This window comes from Saimiri boliviensis, chromosome 5, assembly GCF_048565385.1.
Source record: "Saimiri boliviensis isolate mSaiBol1 chromosome 5, mSaiBol1.pri, whole genome shotgun sequence".
Taxonomy (NCBI): domain Eukaryota; kingdom Metazoa; phylum Chordata; class Mammalia; order Primates; family Cebidae; genus Saimiri; species Saimiri boliviensis.
Genome location: NC_133453.1, coordinates 9,067,602 through 9,086,082, shown reverse-complemented (window position 1 = coordinate 9,086,082; position 18,481 = coordinate 9,067,602). Strand labels below are relative to the sequence as shown.

At 58.4% G+C, this 18,481-nt stretch overlaps 2 protein-coding genes across 4 annotated transcripts; both read left to right on the top strand.

Annotated features, from left to right (window-relative positions):
* The first annotated feature begins 1,537 nt into the window (after nt 1-1,537).
* Nucleotides 1,538-6,732, top strand: PRSS56 (serine protease 56). Of its 2 annotated transcripts, none has more exons than XM_003936721.3 (13): nt 1,538-1,845; nt 2,495-2,602; nt 2,949-2,999; nt 3,104-3,293; nt 3,567-3,666; nt 3,753-3,912; nt 4,111-4,253; nt 4,477-4,639; nt 4,832-5,005; nt 5,099-5,263; nt 5,368-5,427; nt 5,788-5,894; nt 6,250-6,732. In XM_003936721.3, exons 1-13 carry the CDS (start codon nt 1,749-1,751, stop codon nt 6,538-6,540), a joined length of 1,809 nt encoding a protein of 602 aa, XP_003936770.1. In that variant the 5' UTR covers nt 1,538-1,748; the 3' UTR covers nt 6,541-6,732. The 2 variants fall into 2 exon arrangements, with proteins under 2 accessions (XP_003936770.1, XP_039326015.1); XM_039470081.2 differs by having other exon boundaries at nt 1,614-1,845; nt 4,829-5,005.
* A 490-nt stretch (nt 6,733-7,222) lies between these two features.
* Nucleotides 7,223-18,481, top strand: CHRND (cholinergic receptor nicotinic delta subunit). Of its 2 annotated transcripts, XM_010347198.3 has the most exons (12): nt 7,223-7,274; nt 7,535-7,680; nt 8,401-8,445; nt 8,855-8,964; nt 9,090-9,245; nt 9,452-9,561; nt 10,540-10,740; nt 11,901-12,012; nt 12,091-12,205; nt 15,408-15,612; nt 15,701-15,819; nt 16,668-18,481. In XM_010347198.3, the coding sequence occupies exons 1-12, from the start codon at nt 7,223-7,225 to the stop codon at nt 16,848-16,850; spliced, it is 1,554 nt and encodes a 517-aa protein (XP_010345500.3). In that variant the 3' UTR covers nt 16,851-18,481. The 2 variants fall into 2 exon arrangements, with proteins under 2 accessions (XP_010345500.3, XP_074254762.1); XM_074398661.1 differs by lacking the exons at nt 7,223-7,274; nt 7,535-7,680; nt 8,401-8,445; nt 9,452-9,561; nt 10,540-10,740 and having other exon boundaries at nt 8,862-8,964.

The window sequence follows — 18,481 nt, the reverse complement described above, 5'->3', positions numbered from 1 at the left end:
AACGGGATTGAGCAGAATGCAGTCCATGCTGAAAGGTCCCTCCATTTTCTTTGGCAGTGGCTGGATTCTCACCCTGCCTCCCACCTGAAGACCAGAGGCAGGAGGGAGGCCCAGAGGCTCTGTGTGGTCTTGCTGTGGCCTGGCCTTGGTGGCTTGGCAGGAATGGGCAGGATACACCTTCCTGGAGGAATTCCCTAGGGGAGTAGCCTGGGGGGCTGGCTCCACCCCCTTATCCCCTCAGCTTGGATGCAGTCACCTGCAGGGCAGAGGTTCTGTCGAAGCTCTGGCGTCTCCATCCAGAGGCTGGTGAGACTTTCCCACCCACCTTCTCTGTTCCTGGGTTCCCTGCCTTGGTGGCTTTTACTGGGAACCACTGGTGATCTTCCTTTGGACAGTTTCTCTGTTTATACTGAAATTCAAGCTGTGTTTTGGAAGTCATGGATAACTGTAAGATTAACAGATACTTTCGTGAATAGAGTCCTTTCCAACTTCACCAAATTCACTCACTATAATCCTCCACAGACAGTATTTTGGGGCATTCCTGAAGCCAAGGTATTGTCATGAGGTGAGGTGGTAACTGGGGACGGGAAAGGGGTCCTTAGCCTGGCGTGCTGGTGACTGTGGAACAGCTGGCTCTGAGGGGAAAGAGCCCTGGGTCTTAGCATTTGCTGATAAATATTCCCATCAGTTCACCTCCCATGAGTTAGGGAGCCTGGGCAGCGCAGGAGGGCACTACTCTGCCCCAGGTGGTAACCCCATCCTAGGAGAGCTGTGTGACCCTGCCCACAAGACTTCAGAAGATTCCAGAAGAATCCCCACTGCTAGATCAGGGTCACAGAACAATGCCGGACAGGCAGAGTGGGCACCGTGCAGGGCCAGGGGGTCTGGGAGAGCGTCAGAAGCTGCTAGGGCCTGTCCCCCCCCCCCCGGAACTGGGCCACTGTGGGCCTTTCATCTCCCGCCTCCCTTTCTGCGCCACTCCTGTGGCTGCCTGCTTCTGCCCCTTCCCACCCCACCACCCCCAGTGCAGCAATTACGGCGCTAATTAGGCTGCTTTGATCATCTTTAGAAATGGCCACATTGGGGAGGGACTCTGCCAAGCAATTAGGGGCAGAGGGGCGGGGAGCTCCAAGGCTTCCTCCTGGGGTGGGGCTGCTGAGAAACCCCAGACACCCTCTGCCCCCTCCCTCCAGGAGGGTCCGCCCCTGTCATAGCTGTAGGCTCCTCAGGGGGCAGAGGCAGATGGGGATCCACCCCCATCCCAGCCCTGGAGCCAGGGCCCGCCCCCACCCGGCAGCCCCCCTCTGCCTGGCCCGCAGCCCAACCGTCAGCTCTTCTTCCCTGTCTTGGCCCCTTTGATGGAGCCGCAGAAACAAGGGCTCCTTTGACAGAAGGGGGGCTCAGAGCTGGGATGATGAGACTTCAAAGGTGAAGGTCAAGCCCACTACCCCACTCCTCCCCCAATCTTGGCTGCCCTCCCATGCTCCCCTCCCCCAGCCTGTCCTCTATAAAAGACCCTGCAGCCCCATTACCCTGTGGGCTCCTAGGAGTTAAGGGCCAGGTGAGGGCTGACCAGGGAGGCGGGTAATTTTGATGTAAGAGAACGGGGTCATATGATTTGAGGGACAAGAATTCAGTGCCCGGGGGCAGAAAGGCAGCAGAAGGCGGGCACCAAAGGATAGGCACCAGGAAGGTGGACTCCGAGGAGGAGAGAGGACGGGGGTCTCTCACCCCAGCTCCTGGTCACCATGCTACTGGCTGTGCTGCTGCTGCTGCCTCTCCCAAGCTCATGGTTTGCCCATGGGCACCCACTGTACACGCGCCTGCCCCCCAGCACCCTGCAAGGTAAGCCGGGCTGGTCTGAGAGCTGCGGAGTCGGCAGAAACGTAGAGGAAGTCGGACCCCAGGCAGGCGGAGACAGGAGAGCTTGTCACCCCTCTCATAAGGACCTTTGGCCCCTTCTGCCCACCCTGCTGCAAGAAGGGGCAAAGAACTGAGATCTAGGTGGGAGAGGAGCGGGGGAAGGTGTGGCGGGAAAGAAAGAGGAGCTGTCAGGCTCTGTCCAAAGGAAGGGAGAGAAGGCGCTGCGGGACAGACAGGAACGCCCGGGACGGCACCACGGCCTTGGCTGTCGGGGCCGAAGGTGGGCCACGCAAACACAGCTACTTTCAGTCAATAAGCCTGAGTTCTGTGATGTCCGTATCTTTGGGGTGGTGTCTTAAAAAAAAAAAAAAAATTAAGGAAAACACTTTGCAAAGATTCCAGTGGAATTAGGCAGATATCTCAGGTGAAAACCTGGAACTATTGCTCTGAGTGCTGGGCCCAGCGTCCCGGGGGCTTGCTCCCCTCCTCATCCCGTTCCCCGGCTCGGGGAGCCCAGCTTGTGTCCCCGTGGGACTCCCGAGGCAGGGCTCAGGGCTGGGGCCAGGAAGCTGAGGCTGAGGCTGAGGCTCTTCCCCAACCACTCGTGACTGTGTGCCCCCTGTCCCAGCAGTTCTGTCGGCCCAGGGGACTCAGGCATTGCAGACGGCCCAGAGGAGTGCCCAGTGGGCAATAAACCGAGTGGCGATGGAGATCCAGCACAGATCGTATGAGTGCCAAGGTGCCCACCCTGCCCCCTGTGCCCCAGTGAACTTGCTGCCTACCTCGGGCCCATGCTGCTGCCCCTGTCCCTCCCTTCAGTCTTCACGCCCCTCTTGGGGGCAAAGACTGACTTGGGCTGCAACCAAGGCCACTGTCATGAAGGTCTGTCTCTCCAAATGGAAACCACATGCGAAACACTTGGCTGGTGAGGTGACCAGGAGAAGTTCATGGTTGCTGAAACAGAACCCGTGTGGGCTGGAGGGCTGAGCGCAAAAGGAGAGATGGGGAGAGAGGGACTCAGCCCAGCCCGGCGTGAGGACAGGCAAGAGGTCGGCAGTAAGTCTCAAAGGTGTGTTTCTCCGCAGGATCTGGGCGCCCCAGGCCTCAAGCTCCCCTTCAGGACCCACCTGAGCCAGGTGAGGCTGAAAAGGTTCCAGGGGGAAGGCCCGAGAGCCGGGTAGGCCTCGAAGGCGAGGATGGCCAGAACGTGTCCCTCGTGACACCCCTTGTGCCTTTCTAGGGCCGTGCGGCGAGAGGCGCCCGAGCACTGCCAATGTGACGCGGGCCCACGGGCGCATCGTAGGGGGCAGCGCGGCGCCGCCTGGGGCATGGCCCTGGCTGGTGAGGCTGCAGCTCGGTGGGCAGCCTCTGTGCGGCGGCGTCCTGGTGGCGGCGTCCTGGGTGCTCACGGCGGCGCACTGTTTTGTGGGGTAAGTCAAACCCCCAGACCCTCCCAGCCGGGGTTCCCAGCACTGAGCCTCGAACCTGCAGGGTTGTCCAGCGGGCGAAGGGCGGGAAAGCTGGTCTCTGCTGACCCCTGGCGGCGGCTTTGCCCTGGGCTTCCCCGTCTCAAGGCGCCGCGCCCGCCCCACCAGGATGCCAGCCCGGATGGGGTGGCGTGCGGGAAGAGGGGTAGGGTCCCCAAGGGACCCGCTGCGCGCGCCCTTGTCCTTCCTGAGTCTCAGCCGCCTCTCGCCTCGCAGCGCCCCGAATGAGCTTCTGTGGACTGTGACGCTGGCCGAGGGGCCCCGGGGGGAGCAAGCAGAGGAGGTGCCCGTGAACCGCATCCTTCCCCACCCCAAGGTGAGAAGGCAGTCCCCAGCCCCCGGAGCTGGGCACCGCACGCCCACGCGCGCCTCCTTGACCCTGCGCCGCCTCCCCCTCCTCAGTTTGACCCGCGGACCTTCCACAACGACCTGGCCCTGGTGCAGCTGTGGACGCCAGTGAGCCCGGAGGGGCCGGCACGACCCGTGTGCCTGCCCCAGGAGCCCCAGGAGCCCCCTGCAGGCACCGCCTGTGCCATCGCGGGCTGGGGGGCCCTCTTCGAAGGTACCGGGCCTGGGTGAGCCGACACGTGGTGGGAAGAATTGGGGGTCCGAGGTGACGGAGTGTGAGGAGGCCCGGCTGCCTTGGAAAAATTCTGCCTGTTCTTTCAAAGGGGGAGGAATTAAGGGGGGTGGCGGGAAGGGGACTCTCAAGACGGGGCTCTTGCCTTCCACCCCTGAGCCTTCCACCCTTTCTCTGTAGATGGGCCTGAGGCTGAGGCAGTGAGGGAGGCCCGTGTTCCCCTGCTCAGCGCCGACACCTGCAGAAAGGCCCTGGGGTCCGGGCTGCGCCCCAGCACCATGCTCTGCGCCGGGTACCTGGCAGGGGGCGTGGACTCGTGCCAGGTATGAACCCAGTCTGATGAGAAAAGGTCGGCTGAGCCTCCCCTAGGGCCAGGACGGCGTCCTTTCCTTCCATGTACGGCTGTCACTCGACTTCTCTGAGCCCCTCTGTCCTCATCGCTAAAATGGATATAAGTGGCAACTGCAGGAGAGCTCACATCTGCCAGGTGTAAGGTGGGCGTCATCGGGGCAGGTGAATGCAGTGTCCTCTCTCTTGGCTCCGCAGGGTGATTCCGGAGGCCCCCTAACCTGTTCTGAGCCTGGCCCCCGCCCTAGAGAGGTCCTGTTCGGAGTCACCTCCTGGGGGGACGGCTGCGGGGAGCCAGGGAAGCCCGGGGTCTATACCCGCGTGGCGGTGTTCAAGGACTGGCTCCAGGAGCAGATGAGCGGTGAGCGCCCTCTTTCCAATGCCCCGTCCCCAGTGTCCCAGCGACAGCCGTGGGACAAGCCCGTTTCTACCCGGCCCGTGCCCATTCCCAGCTCCCTTCTGCCTCAGGAAAGCCTGTCTCCCTCCGGGGAAGGAATGCGGGCTCCAGAGCCCCAAACAGAGGGTGAGCGGACCCCTGTCCCTCCCGCAGCAGCCCCCTCCAGCCGCGAGCCCAGCTGCAGGGAGCTTCTGGCCTGGGACCCGCCCCAGGAGCTGCAGGCAGATGCCTCCCTGCTCTGCGCCTTCTACGCCCGCCTGTGCCCGGGGTCCCAGGGCGCCTGTGCGCGCCTGGCGCACCAACAGTGCCTGCAGCGCCGGCGGCGATGCGGTGAGTCCTGTTCCCCGGGACCCCGACCAGGGGCGGAGGGGAGGGGGCCTGGCCCGCCTCTGACCGCCGCTCGGACTCCGGTCCCGCCTGCAGAGCTGCGCTCGCTGGCGCACACGCTGCTCGGTCTGCTGCGGAACGCCCAGGAGCTGCTCGGTCCGCGACCGGGGCTGCGGCGCCTGGCCCCGGCCCTGGCTCGCCCCGCTCCAGCGCTCGCGGAGTCTCCCCGGCACCCCGCCCGCGAGCTGCGGCTGCACTCAGGTACCCCGCTCCCTCCGGCCCCGCCTAGCCCCGGCCCGGCCCCACCCGCGCGGCGGAGCCACTTTCTCCGGCCGAGGCGGACCCCTAACCCTGCGCCTCTCCAGGATCGTGGGCTGGCACTCGGTTCCCGAAGCGGAGGCCGGAGCCTCGCGGAGAAGCCAACGGTAATGACGCCCCCTGCCGACCGTCGGGAGCGGGTAGGCCCAGGGCCTGGACAGGGTCGGAAGCGCTTCTGCGGGGGAGGGGTGCCAGCTCCGGGAAGCACTTGCCCCGTGGGGCCACAGGGTAGACTCGCTCTCCCCTCCCAGCCATAGAGCGGATGACTGTTTTGGAGGACTTGCGGTTTTAGCCCTCAACAGCGTCAGAAACGCTCTGCCTGAAGTTACTGCTTAACTTCTCTGAGCCTCAGTTTCCCCATCTATAGCATAAGGAAGATAAGTGTGCCTCCTGGGAGGCCGTCCTGAGGTGCCGGTGGCAGTGCCACCCCCTCCCGTTCCTTACTCCCGGGGCCTCTCTTCCTGCAGGCTGCCCTGGGCTGGAGCCCTTGCGACAGAAGTTGGCTGCCCTGCAGGGGGCCCACGCCTGGATCCTGCAGGTCCCTTCGGAGCACCTGGCCATGAACTTTCATGAGGTAGGTCCCCAGGCTTCCAGACGCCTTCACGGTGGTGCAGAGGGCCCAACCCCCATGCCCTCCCAGCAGCCTGGGGTCGCCTCTGCCCCAGCTCTGGGGGGAGGTAGAGGGTCCTAGGGGAAGGGAGTGGGGCCTGCGGAGTGTGGGCCAGGCCAATGGGGGTGGTGGCGGGGACAGTGAGTAGAGGGGAGGGTTGGGGTGTCCAAGTGAGCTGGAACAGCAGGGTTGTGGGGAGAAGGGGAGGAGCATGGGTCTAGGTGAGAGTTTCTGGGGCCCAGGGGGAGGGAGGTGACCTCTGGGATTCCCACTCAGGAGTGAGTTTCTGGGCCCCTGATGCCCCCTCCTCCCTCTGTAGGTCCTGGCAGATCTGGGCTCCAAGACACTGACTGGGCTTTTCAGAGCCTGGGTGCAGGCAGGCTTGGGGGGCCGGTACGTGGCCTTCAGCGGCCTAGTGGGCCTGGAGCCGGCCACGCTGGCTCGAAGCCTCCCCCGGCTGCTGGTGCAGGCCCTGCAGGCCTTCCGCTTGGCTGCTCTGGCAGAAGGGGAGCCCGAGGGACCCTGGATGGATGCAGGGCAGGGGCCTGGGCTGGGGAGGAAGGGCCACCACCCACTCAACCCTCAGGTTCCCCCGGCCAGGCAACCATGAACCATGTCTGGGCCGCAGCCCCTGGGAAGGACTTACTGCTCCTAGGGACTGAGAATGACAAACCGTCGCTGCACAGCTGGCTGGGTGTGTGCGGGTGGGATGGGGTGGGGGTCCTGGGCCCCCATGTCTTCCCAGGTTTACAATCAGAGAATCACAGCTGCTTTAATAAATGTTATTTATAATACACGGAAACAACTCTGGAGCTTTCTTGGGATGGGGCCCGGTGGGTGGGCGTTCAGTCTCAGGGGTGGGGCCCAGGCGAGGCTGCCTCTGGAAGCAGTTGGCAAGGGTCACAGAAGCTGGAAAGGGGCTGGAGGCCCCCATCTGAGCCTCTCTCCTGCCTGCCGAGAAGTGGCAGCAGCTGGCCTGGCTGCCGCCCCGCCCCCAGGCATGGCTACCCTGTGCTGGCCCCAGTGCCCTGCGTCTCTTCCCAGCTCCCCACCCCCGCCGCCACCACCGAGCTTCAGGAAGTCCCAGGCTGGGATCTTTGCCTCCTCATGTCCTTGGGCTTCTGCCCTGGCTGGCCCGCTCCCCACCACCATGAGGTGTCAGATTGTGCTTCCGGCAGCCTCTTCCCGTTGACTCCCTCCTCCCCCCAACACCTGTCCCCTCTCCCGCCCACCCTCATTCCACAGCCTGTAGACGGGAGGGGCAGATGCCAAGTCCCAGTCAGAAGGTTGGGATGGAAGGGCCAGTGCTGACGCTGGGGCTGCTGGCTGCCCTGGCCGTGTGTGGTAAGGGTAGACATCCTTCCCACCCTGGGGTCCCCCGTGATGCCCACTCGGCCCCACACTGCATGGCCTTCCCTCACTCTCTCCTCTTCCACTCTGCCATCTCTCCCTGTGGGGGCCGCCTTCTGGGGTCCCCACTCCCAGGAAGTGGCTGGATTCCTCCACTCATCCCAACCTCATGATCCAGCAGGACCTGAGAGCAGCTTCCTCCCTGAGTCCCCTGCCCAGGGCCCCATTCAGTCCTTGTCCCTAACCCTCCCCAGGCAGCCAGGGGCTGAACGAGGAGGAGCGGCTGATCCGGCACCTGTTTCAAGAGAAGCGCTACAACAAGGAGCTCCGGCCGGTGGCACACAAAGAGGAGAGTGTGGACGTCGCCCTGGCCCTCACGCTCTCCAACCTCATTTCCCTGGTGAGAGGCCCTCGTGTGATGGGTTGGGAGGGAGGGCAAGGACAGCTTCCCAGGACCCAGATAGCCGTGGAGGAAGCTGGAAGCCCCCACCTGGCCTATGGTCGCTCCTCCCTGGGAAACATGTTTTGGCTGCTCTGGGCCCTGTGAGGCCGCTGTCCTTCCCCTCCAGCGTCAGCTCTGGGGTGTCCCCATCCACACCCACAGCACGCCACATCTGTGACACACTTCAGAGGCCACTCGACCTCTCTGCTCCCTGGCTGCCCATCTACTCCTGATTGCGAGTTTTCAGGGCCCAGATGCCATGGTTTCCGGGTGCCAGTTGAGAGTGGGTGAATGCAAGCTAGGTGCCACGGCTCACACCTGTAGTCTCAGTACTCTGGGAATCTGAGGTGGGCGGATCACCTGAGGTCAGAAGTTTGAGACCAGCCTGGCCAGCATGGCGAAACCCCATCTTTACTAAAAATACAAAAATTAGCCGAGAGTGATGGCATGCACCTGTAATCCCAGCTACTAGGGAAGCTGAGGCAGGAGAATTGCTTGAACCTGGGAGGCAGAGGTTGCAGATTGCAGTGAGCCAAGATCATATCTCTGCACTTCAGCCTTGGCAATTGAGCAAGACTCCATCTCAGAGAGAGAGAGAGAGAGAGAGAGAGAGTGGGTTAATGTGTGTGGGTAAAAGAATGATGTGGCCTGAAGGATGGCCCTCCCGTCTGATTACAGAAAGAAGTTGAGGAGACCCTCACTACCAATGTGTGGATAGAGCACGTAAGAATACCTCTCACAGAGCCGTTGACGTGGTGGGGGATTCAGGGCTTCCTTCACTTAGTGCCCTCACCAGCCCTGATGGCACCTTCAAGTGGATTAGGATTCATGTGTTGGAAAATTGCTACCTTATCTTGATTTTTATTAGAAAACACTCTCCCCCAGCCTGCCAAAAGTCCACAATACAGACACAGACCATCTATGCCCACAGTGGAAATAGTGCTCCCTTAGACATGCAGTGAGCATCCTGCACAGCTGTCCACGACAGACCTGAATCTGCACTCTGTACCTGCCTTCCCAAACCTCTTCTGTCAAGGCTCTCAGACCCTGTTCAGTCTTCTCTCAGGGAAGTAGGGGACCAGGAGGCTGGCCAGCTGCAGAGCGTACTGCTGACGTGCCTCTGGGCTTCCAGGGCTGGAAAGACAGCCGGCTGATGTGGAATGCTGAAGAATTTGGAAACATCAGTGTCCTGCGCCTGCCCCCGGACATGGTGTGGCTCCCAGAGATTGTGCTGGAGAACAAGTTGAGAAAGCCCCTCCATCTCCCCTCTGTCACCCTGCCTCCTTGCTTAAGCCTCCTGCACCTCCCACAGCTCTGCCAGTCCTGAGCGGCCAGAGCTTACTGTGGTTCTTGTCCCTGTCCCCCAGCAACGACGGCTCCTTCCAGATCTCCTACTCCTGCAATGTGCTCGTCTATGACTATGGCTTTGTGTACTGGCTGCCGCCTGCCATCTTCCGCTCCTTCTGCCCCATCTCTGTCACCTATTTCCCCTTCGACTGGCAGAACTGCTCGCTCAAGTTCAGGTGTGCCCATTTCTCCAGCCACCCCTCACCCCAAGGCACCCTGCCAGGGGCCAAAGGAAGTGACTGAAGTGTCCTCAGGCAGAGCACCCTGCCCTGTCTGGATGAGTGCCGCCCTCTCCCATAACTGTCCTCCCTTACCAACCCTCCCCTACTCTGTGGCCCCAACCAGTGGTTGAGTGTCACTGTCTGCCTATTGCCCTCCCCAGCTCCCTCAAGTACACGGCCAAAGAGATCACTCTGAGCCTGAAGCAGGACACCGAAGACGATCGCAGCTACACCGTGGAGTGGATCATCATTGACCCTGAAGGCTTCACAGGTGCTGGGAACAGCCGCTGGTGGGCAGACAGGTCCCTCAGACATACACGCACAGGCACAGACACACTGGCACTGCCCACCCCAAAGATACACATGTGCACACACACACACACACACACACCCCTCAGACACAGACACACAGCTACTCACACATGCAGCTAGATACAGACGGGCAGACACGTGCCTGTCCGCAGAGAGTCACCCAGACACTCACTTCCTGAAGGCAAAGATATCCCAAAGGCAGAGAGAGACAGTGCCAGGGGCCTCCCCACACCTGCTCAGGCCCGGAAGTCATGCCTCTCATACAGGAAATGCCTGTGGCTGATGGGTTTCGTCCTTCCTGGGCCTGGAGAGCCCAGGGGTGTGGTTGGCAGGGGTGTGACATCTTGATGGGGGGTATTCGAACCCTCCTGACATCCTCATCCCCGGTCTGTGCCCAGGCTCAGATTCTCCATGGGGCCTACCACTTGTCCCATCCATCAGAAGGGTCCTGTCCCACTGTCCCAGGCTGGCACATCATGGCGGGGATAGTTTCACTCTCACTGGCTCGTTATTATCCCCAAGGCCCGGGCCGAGGGGGAGCAGCTCAATTAATGTCGATGAGGCTTTCTTTGTCTTTGAAGACAGGCTCAGCGTCTGAGAGCATTTGTTTGACTCGGTGTCTCTAATCTGCAATATCTATTGTTGGCTTGGGTATCTTTTGAGCCAAAACACATTCCTTATTTGAGCCCTGTATGGACTCAGCTTCTATTTTTTCCAAAAAGAGGAAAAAAAGATCAGTCACAGAGGAAAATTTCCCCCTCACAGATGGAAACTTCCATCCCAACCTCCCAGTCAATGATGCCCACCAACAGGACCCCAGACAGCCCTGCCACGTGTCTGGAGTGGCTCGCCCCGACCAGCCCCTCATTCTGTCCCGAGGCCCTGCTCAGCTCCTTTGGCCCGGCCTGAGCCTAAGGTATCCATGTGCCTCCCACAGAGAATGGGGAATGGGAGATAGTCCACCGGCCGGCCAGGGTCAACGTGGACCCCAGAGCACCTCTGGACAGCCCCAGCCGCCAGGATGTCACCTTCTACCTCATCATCCGCCGCAAGCCCCTCTTCTATGTCATCAACATCCTGGTGCCCTGTGTGCTCATCTCCTTCATGGTCAACCTGGTCTTCTACCTCCCGGCCGACAGTGAGCCTCCAGGCCCCACCCCCTGCTCCCCCCCGAAAGCCCACCCAAGCACAACCAGCCCCAGCCCAACCAGCCCCAGCCCTGTCCCTCGCTTCCTCCTGGGAACTACCTGGGGTCTCCATTCCTGGAGCTCCCTGCCCCCAAGGGGTCCAGGTGTGAGGGCCAGGTGGCTGCCCAGGAGGAGGGCTGTAGGACCCTGTGCGACATCCGAAAATAGACAGGGCAGGGTATCTCCAAGATGCTACTTCCCCCGACTCTCAGAAGAACTGCCAAGCTGTCTCTCTGTCAGGACAGAGACCAAGTCTCTCATGGTCACCAGTGTGTGACCGTGAGCCCTGAACACAGGAGGCCCTCAACTGTCGAACCAGTGGGTGAATAATGGTCTGTAGGACAGCAGGGTGTGAAGCAGAAAACCCCTCGATGCCCACCCTGACTCTAGGAGGCAGTGGTTTACAAGTTCAGAATATTTACTACGAGCAAGGCACAGTGAGTCCCAGGGTCAAAGGCCACCCAGCCCGTGCCCCTGGCAGACAGGGCAGAAACCTCAGGACTTGAGGAGGGAGAAGGGGGCACGTTCCATCTGCAGTGGGGTGGGAGGGCTCCTAGAGGAGGGGGAGCCTGAGTGGACTTGAGCAGGACGGGGTGGGCCACCCCAGGCAGGAGGAGCAATGCTGATGAGGAGGGGCTGGGCAGGGGCTGAGGGGACCTCATAGTGGAGCCCCTCTTCCCACCCTTGCCATCACACGCAGGAGCTCAGGTGGAAAGAGGAGGACAGCACTGGCCTGGGGTCTTTAAGTGAGAGGCTGGGAGTTGGGGTGTTATCCTGGTGGTAGGAGGACACCCTGGTGCTTTCTAAGCAGGGAGTGACACACAGATCTGTGCTCCAGGAGGGTTCAGTGGTGGAGGCAGGCTAATGGTGACAGCTGATGTCTCTCTCACCACATTTAACAGTTGAGAAAACTGATGCACAGAGAGGTTGGGCTACTTGCCCAAGGTCACCCAGCTAGTAAGTGGCAGAGCTGAGATTTGCACCCAGGCACTCTATCTCCATAGCCCATGATTTCCATCAGGGTACCATGTGTAAACAGAGGTGCCAGGGGCTACAGCAGGACCCTCTAGGATTGGGGCCCCAAGGACACAGCTAAGTCTGGCTTCCCCAGGTGGTGAGAAGACATCAGTGGCCATCTCCGTGCTCCTGGCTCAGTCCGTCTTCCTGCTGCTCATCTCCAAGCGGCTGCCCGCCACATCCATGGCCATCCCCCTCATCGGCAAGTGAGTGGCGCCCAAGCCCAGCCCCCGACTGCTGGCCCAGCCCAGCCCTGGGGCTCCAAGCTGAGTGTGTGTCCACAGGTTCCTGCTCTTCGACATGGTGCTGGTCACCATGGTTGTGGTGATATGTGTCATCGTGCTCAACATCCACTTTCGAACACCCAGCACCCACGTGCTGTCTGAGGGGGTCAAGAAGGTGAGCACTCGGCCCGGCATGATGGCTCACCACTGTAGTCCTGGCACTTGGGGAGGCTGAGGCAGGAGAATTGTTTGAACCAGGGAGTTGGAGACTAGCCTGGGCAGCATAGTGACACCCTTGTCTCTACAAAAAATAAAAAAAAAAAAATAGCCAGCTGTGGTGGCACAGGCTTGTAGATCCAGCTACCCAAGAGGCTGATGTGGGAGGATCACTTGAGCCTGGGAGATCAAAGCTGCAGTGAGCTGTGATGGCACCAGGGCACTCCACCCTGGGCAACAGAGTGAGACCTGGTCTCAAAAAAAACGTGAAGAAAATGAGCACTCTCAATAGTCAAAAGCTAGAGATTGAGCCAGATACAGTGCCTCATGCCTGGAGTCAGCTACTCAGGAGGCTGAGGTGGGAGGATCAGTGGAACCCAGGAGTTGGAGGTTGCAATGTGCTATGATCACACCACTGCACATCAGCCTGGGCAACAGATTGAGATCTTGTCTCTTAAAAAAAAAAAAAAAAAAAAAAGCTGGGCCAGGCACAGTAGCTCATACCTGTAATTCCAACACTTTGGGAGGCTGAAGCAGGCGGATCACCTGAGGTCAAGGAGTTCAAGATCAGCCTGGCAAACATGGTGAAACCTACTAAAAATACAAAAATTAGCCAGGCGGCTGGGCACAGTGGCTCAAGCCTGTAATCCCAGCACTTTGGGAGGCCGAGGCGGGTGGATAATGAGGTCAAGAGATCGAGAACATCCTGGTCAACATGGTGAAACCCCGTCTCTACTAAAAATACAAAACATTAGCTAGCCATGGTGGCGCGTGCCTGTGATCCCAGCTACTCAGGAGGCTGAGGAAGGAGAATTGCTTGAACCCAGGAGGTGGAGGTTGCAGCGAGCCGAGATCGCGCCATTGCACTCCAGCCTGGGTAACAAGAGCGAAACTCCGTCTCAAAAAAAAAAAAAAAAAAAAAAAAAAAAGATTAGCCAGGTGTGGTGGTGGGTGCCTGTAATCCCAGCTACTCAGGAGGCTGAGGTATGAGAATTTCTTGAACCCAGGAGGTGGAGGTTGCAGTGACCCGAGATTGCACCACTGCACTCCAGCCTGGGCAACAAAACACCGTCTCAAAAAAAAAAACAAAAAAACAAAAACAAAAACTGGAAGTTGTCCAAAGGCCATCTGCAGAATGGGTAGACACTGGGCATATGCTCCCATGGGAGTGCAGCTCAGCAGTGCAGAAGCACCAGCAGCTGCTGCATCCCTTCACACGTGAACCTCCTGGCACAGTGTTCCATGAAACCAGAGGCAGGCCGGGCGCGGTGGCTCACGCCTGTAATCCAACACTTTGGGAGGCCGAGGTGGGTGGATCACCATAGGTCAGGAGTTTAAGACCAGCCTGGCCAACATGGTGAAACCCTGTCTCTACTAAAAATACAAAAGTTAGCTGGGTGTGGTGGCGAGCGCTTGTAATCCCAGCTACTCAGGAGGTTGAGGCAGGAGAATGGCCTGAACCTGGGAGGCGGAGGTTGCAGTGAGCCGAGATAGCACCACTGCACTCCAGCCTGGGCAACAGAGTGAGACTCTGTCTCAAAAAAAGAAAAGAAAAGAAACCAGATGCAGCAGCAAACTGCAGGGTTCACTTTGTAAGTTCAAGAACAGGCAAAACCAATGCTTGGTGACAGAAGTCAGAATGGTGGCTGTATCTGGAGCTGGGAGGGAACTGAGCCGGGGCAGGTGTGAGGGAGATTTTTGGGGATCGTGTTCACTATCTCATCTGGGTGGTGATTACCCAGTAGAATGCATCTGTAAAAATTTGCCTAGCTATATACTTAAGATTTGGTCATTCCACTGTAAGCTGCAACTCATAAGGAAGAAGGGGATGACCGAGCAGCCAGGGTGCTCGGGAGGGGGTGCCCTTGCCTCTTGGCTACTACAGGGCAGGCTGGCTGCTCTGAAGGCAGTTTAGCAACTCTTTTTTTTTTTTTTTTTTTTTTTTTTTTTTTTTTTGAGATGGAGTCTCCCTCTGTCAGACAGGCTAGAGTGCAGTGGTTTGATCTCAGCTCACTGCAATCTCTGCTTCCCAGTTTCAAGTGATTCTCCTGCCTCAGCCTCCTGAGTAGCTGGGATTACAGGCACCCACCACCACACCTGGCTAATTTTTGTATTTTTAGTAGAGACAGGGTTTCACCATGTTGGCTAGGCTGGTCTTGAACTCCTGACCTCAGGTGATCTGCCCACCTCGGCCTCCCAACATGCTGGGACTATAGGCGTGAGCCACCGCACCCGGCCTTAGCAACTCTTTTTGTCTTTCAGCATTTGATGGGGGAGAGCCTAGCATTTGGGGCATTTACCCTACTTTTTGGTCTTTAATTAATCATTTTTAGTGAGTGGGTTCTGCTCCGCACTGTGGGTGATGTGGGGGAGCTAGAAGCAACCTACGTGTGCATCAGCAGGAAGTTGGGGACATCAATGACAGAGTCAGACTCGGGGGCACCTTATGGAAGCCAGGAATGAAGTCACAGATGTTAGGACATGTAGCGGTTACCCCATGTTTGTAAAATGGCCTTTCTTGGGCGGGCGTGGTGGCTCACACCTGTCATCCCAGCACCTTGGGAGGCCAAAGTGGACAGATCATGAGGTCAAGAGATAGAGACCATCCTGGCCGACATGGTGAAACCTCGTCTCTACAAAAATTATAAAAATTAGCTGGGTGTGTTGGTGTATGCCTGTGATCCCAGCTACCTGGGAGGCTGAGGCAGGAGAATCACTTGAACCCGGGAGGTGGAGGTTGCAGTGAGCTGAGATGGAACCACTGTGCTCCAGCCTGGCACCAGAGTGAGACTCCGTCTCAAAAAAAAAAAAAAAAAAAAAAGGCCGGGCGCGGTGGCTCAAGCCTGTAATCCCAGCACTTTGGGAGGCCAAGGTGGGTGGATCACGAGGTCAAGAGATCGAGAACGTCCTGGTCAACATGGTGAAACCCCGTCTCTACTAAAAATACAAAAAATTAGCTGGGCATGGTGGCGCGTGCCTGTAATCCCAGCTACTCAGGAGGCTGAGGCAGGAGAATTGCCTGAACCCAGGAGGCGGAGGTTACGGTGAGCCGAGATCGCGCCGTTGCACTCCAGCCTGGGTAACAAGAGTGAAACTCCATCTCAAAAAAAAAAAAAAAAAAAAAAAAATACCTTTCTTGTGGCTCCTTGACCCGGCCCCAGCTCTTCCTGGAGACGCTGCCGGAGCTCCTGCACATGTCCCGCCCGGCGGAGGATGGACCCAGCCCCGGGGCCCTGGTGAGGAGGAGCAGCTCCCTGGGCTACATGTCCAAGGCGGAGGAGTACTTCTCACTCAAGTCCCGCAGCGACCTCATGTTCGAGAAGCAGTCAGAGCGGCATGGGCTGGCCCGGCGCCTCACCACTGCACGTGGGTCCCTGCTGGTCTTGGTTTTCAGCCCATCTGTGGGAGATGGGTGGGGGCAGGTCTCACACCCTCTCTGGCCCCTTGTCTATAGGCCGGCCCCCAGCAAGCTCTGAGCAGGCCCAGCAGGAACTCTTCAGTGAGCTAAAGCCAGCTGTGGACGGGGCAAACTTCATTGTTAACCACATGAGGGACCAGAACAATTACAATGAGGTAAGGGGCCACAGGATTGCCATGCACAGGTGTTCAAGCTGGGCACTGATTAAGTGTATCCTATCTTTTTGTTGTCGTTGTTCTTGTTTTCTTCTTTTTTTGATTTTTTTAAAAATTTCTTTGATTCTTTTAAGTGTATCCTATCTTAAGAGGGCAGGGTTCCCCTTAGAGACACACAGCAACTTAGATGGAGTTAATGTGATACAGATTCCAGGCACGCAACACAGCAGCACTGGGGCCGGCACACACATAGGCACAGCCCCACCCTGTCCAGGCCACACTCTGAGCATCCCTTAGGGTCCCTTCTTTCTCTCAGCTGCCAATCATTTTCTGTCCCTACTCAGTTTCAAGCCCGATGCTCCCAGACAGAACCAGACATTTACAAGGTAGCCATATACGGCTATTCAACATTATACAACTTCTAAAAATTCTCTCTTGAGAAAAGGGCACCTTTTCCCAATTCACATAGGGACCGGCAGCAGACCTGACTTGCTGGGGTAGGGGAGAGAGAGGAGAGGGAGGAAAGGGGCCTGTCCACCTTCCTTGGCCCCCAAGAGAGACCCCTGGGCCCCAGCTCCTCTCCAGCCCTGAAGCCCTGTGTTAGAGTGGAGAGGGAGGCTAGAGTCTATTCTCTGCCTCCTCAACAGGGTGACCAGTCCTGTCTGTGGCCAGAGGGGCCTGGGCCCTTGCTGGGGACAAGCTGGCACATCCTGTCTGCTGCAAGCCCGAGGCGGCCTCTGCAGACACACTGAGCCGTGCCTCTGCCTCCCTGACTGGGCCCCAGCTTGGGGGTGGGGCTCTGTGGTCTGAGTCCCTTCTCACCCCACTCTCTCTGCCCCCACCCACAGGAGAAAGACAGCTGGAACAGGGTGGCCCGCACAGTGGACCGCCTCTGCCTATTTGTGGTGACACCTGTTATGGTGGTGGGCACAGCCTGGATCTTCCTGCAGGGGGTCTATAACCAGCCCCCACCCCAGCCTTTCCCTGGAGACCCCTACTCCTACCACGTGGAGGATAAGCGCTTCATCTAGAGTGGGCTGTGGGGGAGCCAGGAGACAGCAGGTCTGAGAGGAGCCACAGTCCCTCATGAGACTGACTTCTAGCCCTGAGGTTCGCACCCCTTAGGCTGGGCAGAGTCCGAGGAAGGGAGAGAACAGCCACTCCTCAAGGCTCAGTGGTTCCTCTGCAAATCGACACAGGGGCCACCTGAGATGGTCTGAGGGTGGACGTCGGCTAGAGGGGGTGGGCAGGAAGATTTGGGGGGAAGCAGGAGGCCGGCTTGGGGGCCAGGGGGGAGGCCACTCGAGGTGGCCTCAGCGGGAGAGCTCTGATTAGGGTGAGACAGTTAGCGCCCTTCTCTGCTCCCCCTCCTGCAAGGTGTGGGGTAGAGCAGGCAGGAATCTGCACCTTCACTCTCTGGCTCCCCCAGGCTCCCTCTTCCCACCCACCCTTCAATTTCAGGCTTCTGAGGCCTTACCTGGAACTGAGGTTGAGGACACCTCCCTTCCTCCAAACCCGAGTGTCCTTTCCCAGCTCTTTCTGCCTTGACCATTCTGCCCAGATCCCTTTGGGAAGCTGAGGACTGGAGTGGAAAGGTCAGGATCAACATCCACAAAGACTTGGGGTCAGCCTGAGGTCGAATGCACAGTTCTAGAGGACCGGAATGCAGTGCCCCGCTCCCCGGCACCTACTCCTCCCCAAAGCAGGGTTGTCATGCATTATTTGGGGGCATACATATTCTAAAAAATCATTTGTCATTTATCTGTTTTTTTTTTTTTTTTTTTTTGAGACGGAGTTTCACTCTTGTTACCCAGGCTGGAGTGCAATGGCGCGATCTCGGCTCACCGCAACCTCCGCCTCCTGGGTTCAGGCAATTCTCCTGCCTCAGCCTCCTGAGTAGCTGGGATTACAGGCACGCACCACCATGCCCAGCTATTTTTTTTGTATTTTTAGTAGAGACGGGGTTTCACCATGTTGACCAGGATGGTCTCGATCTCTTGACCTTGTGATCCACCCGCCTCGGCCTCCCAAAGTGCTGGGATTACAGGCTTGAGCCACCGCGCCCGGCCACTGTCATTTATCTGAAATTTATCCTGTGTTTTTATTTGCTAAATCTAGCAACCTTATCCCGAAGGCAGCCTCCACTCAATCCTATCCTGAGGGCTAACGGCCAAGGCTGCAGGAATTGGGAGACAAGGGTCTGTTTGTATGGCAGCCCACTTCCAAGATGGCCCCAGCAATGCCCAATATTCACACCCTTGTGCAGTCCCCTAACTCTGTACCAGGGTGGGTCTGGGTAACCAACAGAATGAGGCAGAGGTGATGGTACCTCACTTCCCAGATTCAGTTAGGAAAGACATCATGGCCTCTTTCTTGCTCATTCACCCTCATTCTCACATCAGTTGGATTTCTCACTTTGGGGAAGCCAGCTGACATGTTGAGGATCCCTATGGAGAGGCCCGCATGGCAAGGAACTAAGGCCTCCCACCAACAGCCACATTAGTGAATGTGGAAGTGAATCCTCTGCCCCAGTAGAGCCTTCAGATGAGATCACAGCCCAGTAGACATCTTGTGTGCATCCCCGTTGAAAGTTCCTGAGCCAAAACCACCAGCTAAGTGGCTCCTGGATTCCAGACCCCCAGAAACTGTGTGAGATAATAAA

Coding starts and splice junctions, on each gene's coding strand:
- CHRND (XM_010347198.3), top strand. CDS start 7,223: ATGGAAGGGCCAGTGCTGACGCTGGGGCTGCTGGCTGCCCTGGCCGTG. Junction 12,013..12,090: donor GCCATCCCCCTCATCGGCAA/GTGAGTGGCGCC, acceptor GTGTGTCCACAG/GTTCCTGCTCTTCGACATGG. Junction 12,206..15,407: donor TGTCTGAGGGGGTCAAGAAG/GTGAGCACTCGG, acceptor ACCCGGCCCCAG/CTCTTCCTGGAGACGCTGCC.
- PRSS56 (XM_039470081.2), top strand. CDS start 1,749: ATGCTACTGGCTGTGCTGCTGCTGCTGCCTCTCCCAAGCTCATGGTTT. Junction 1,846..2,494: donor GCCCCCCAGCACCCTGCAAG/GTAAGCCGGGCT, acceptor CTGTCCCAGCAG/TTCTGTCGGCCCAGGGGACT. Junction 2,603..2,948: donor CAGATCGTATGAGTGCCAAG/GTGCCCACCCTG, acceptor GTTTCTCCGCAG/GATCTGGGCGCCCCAGGCCT.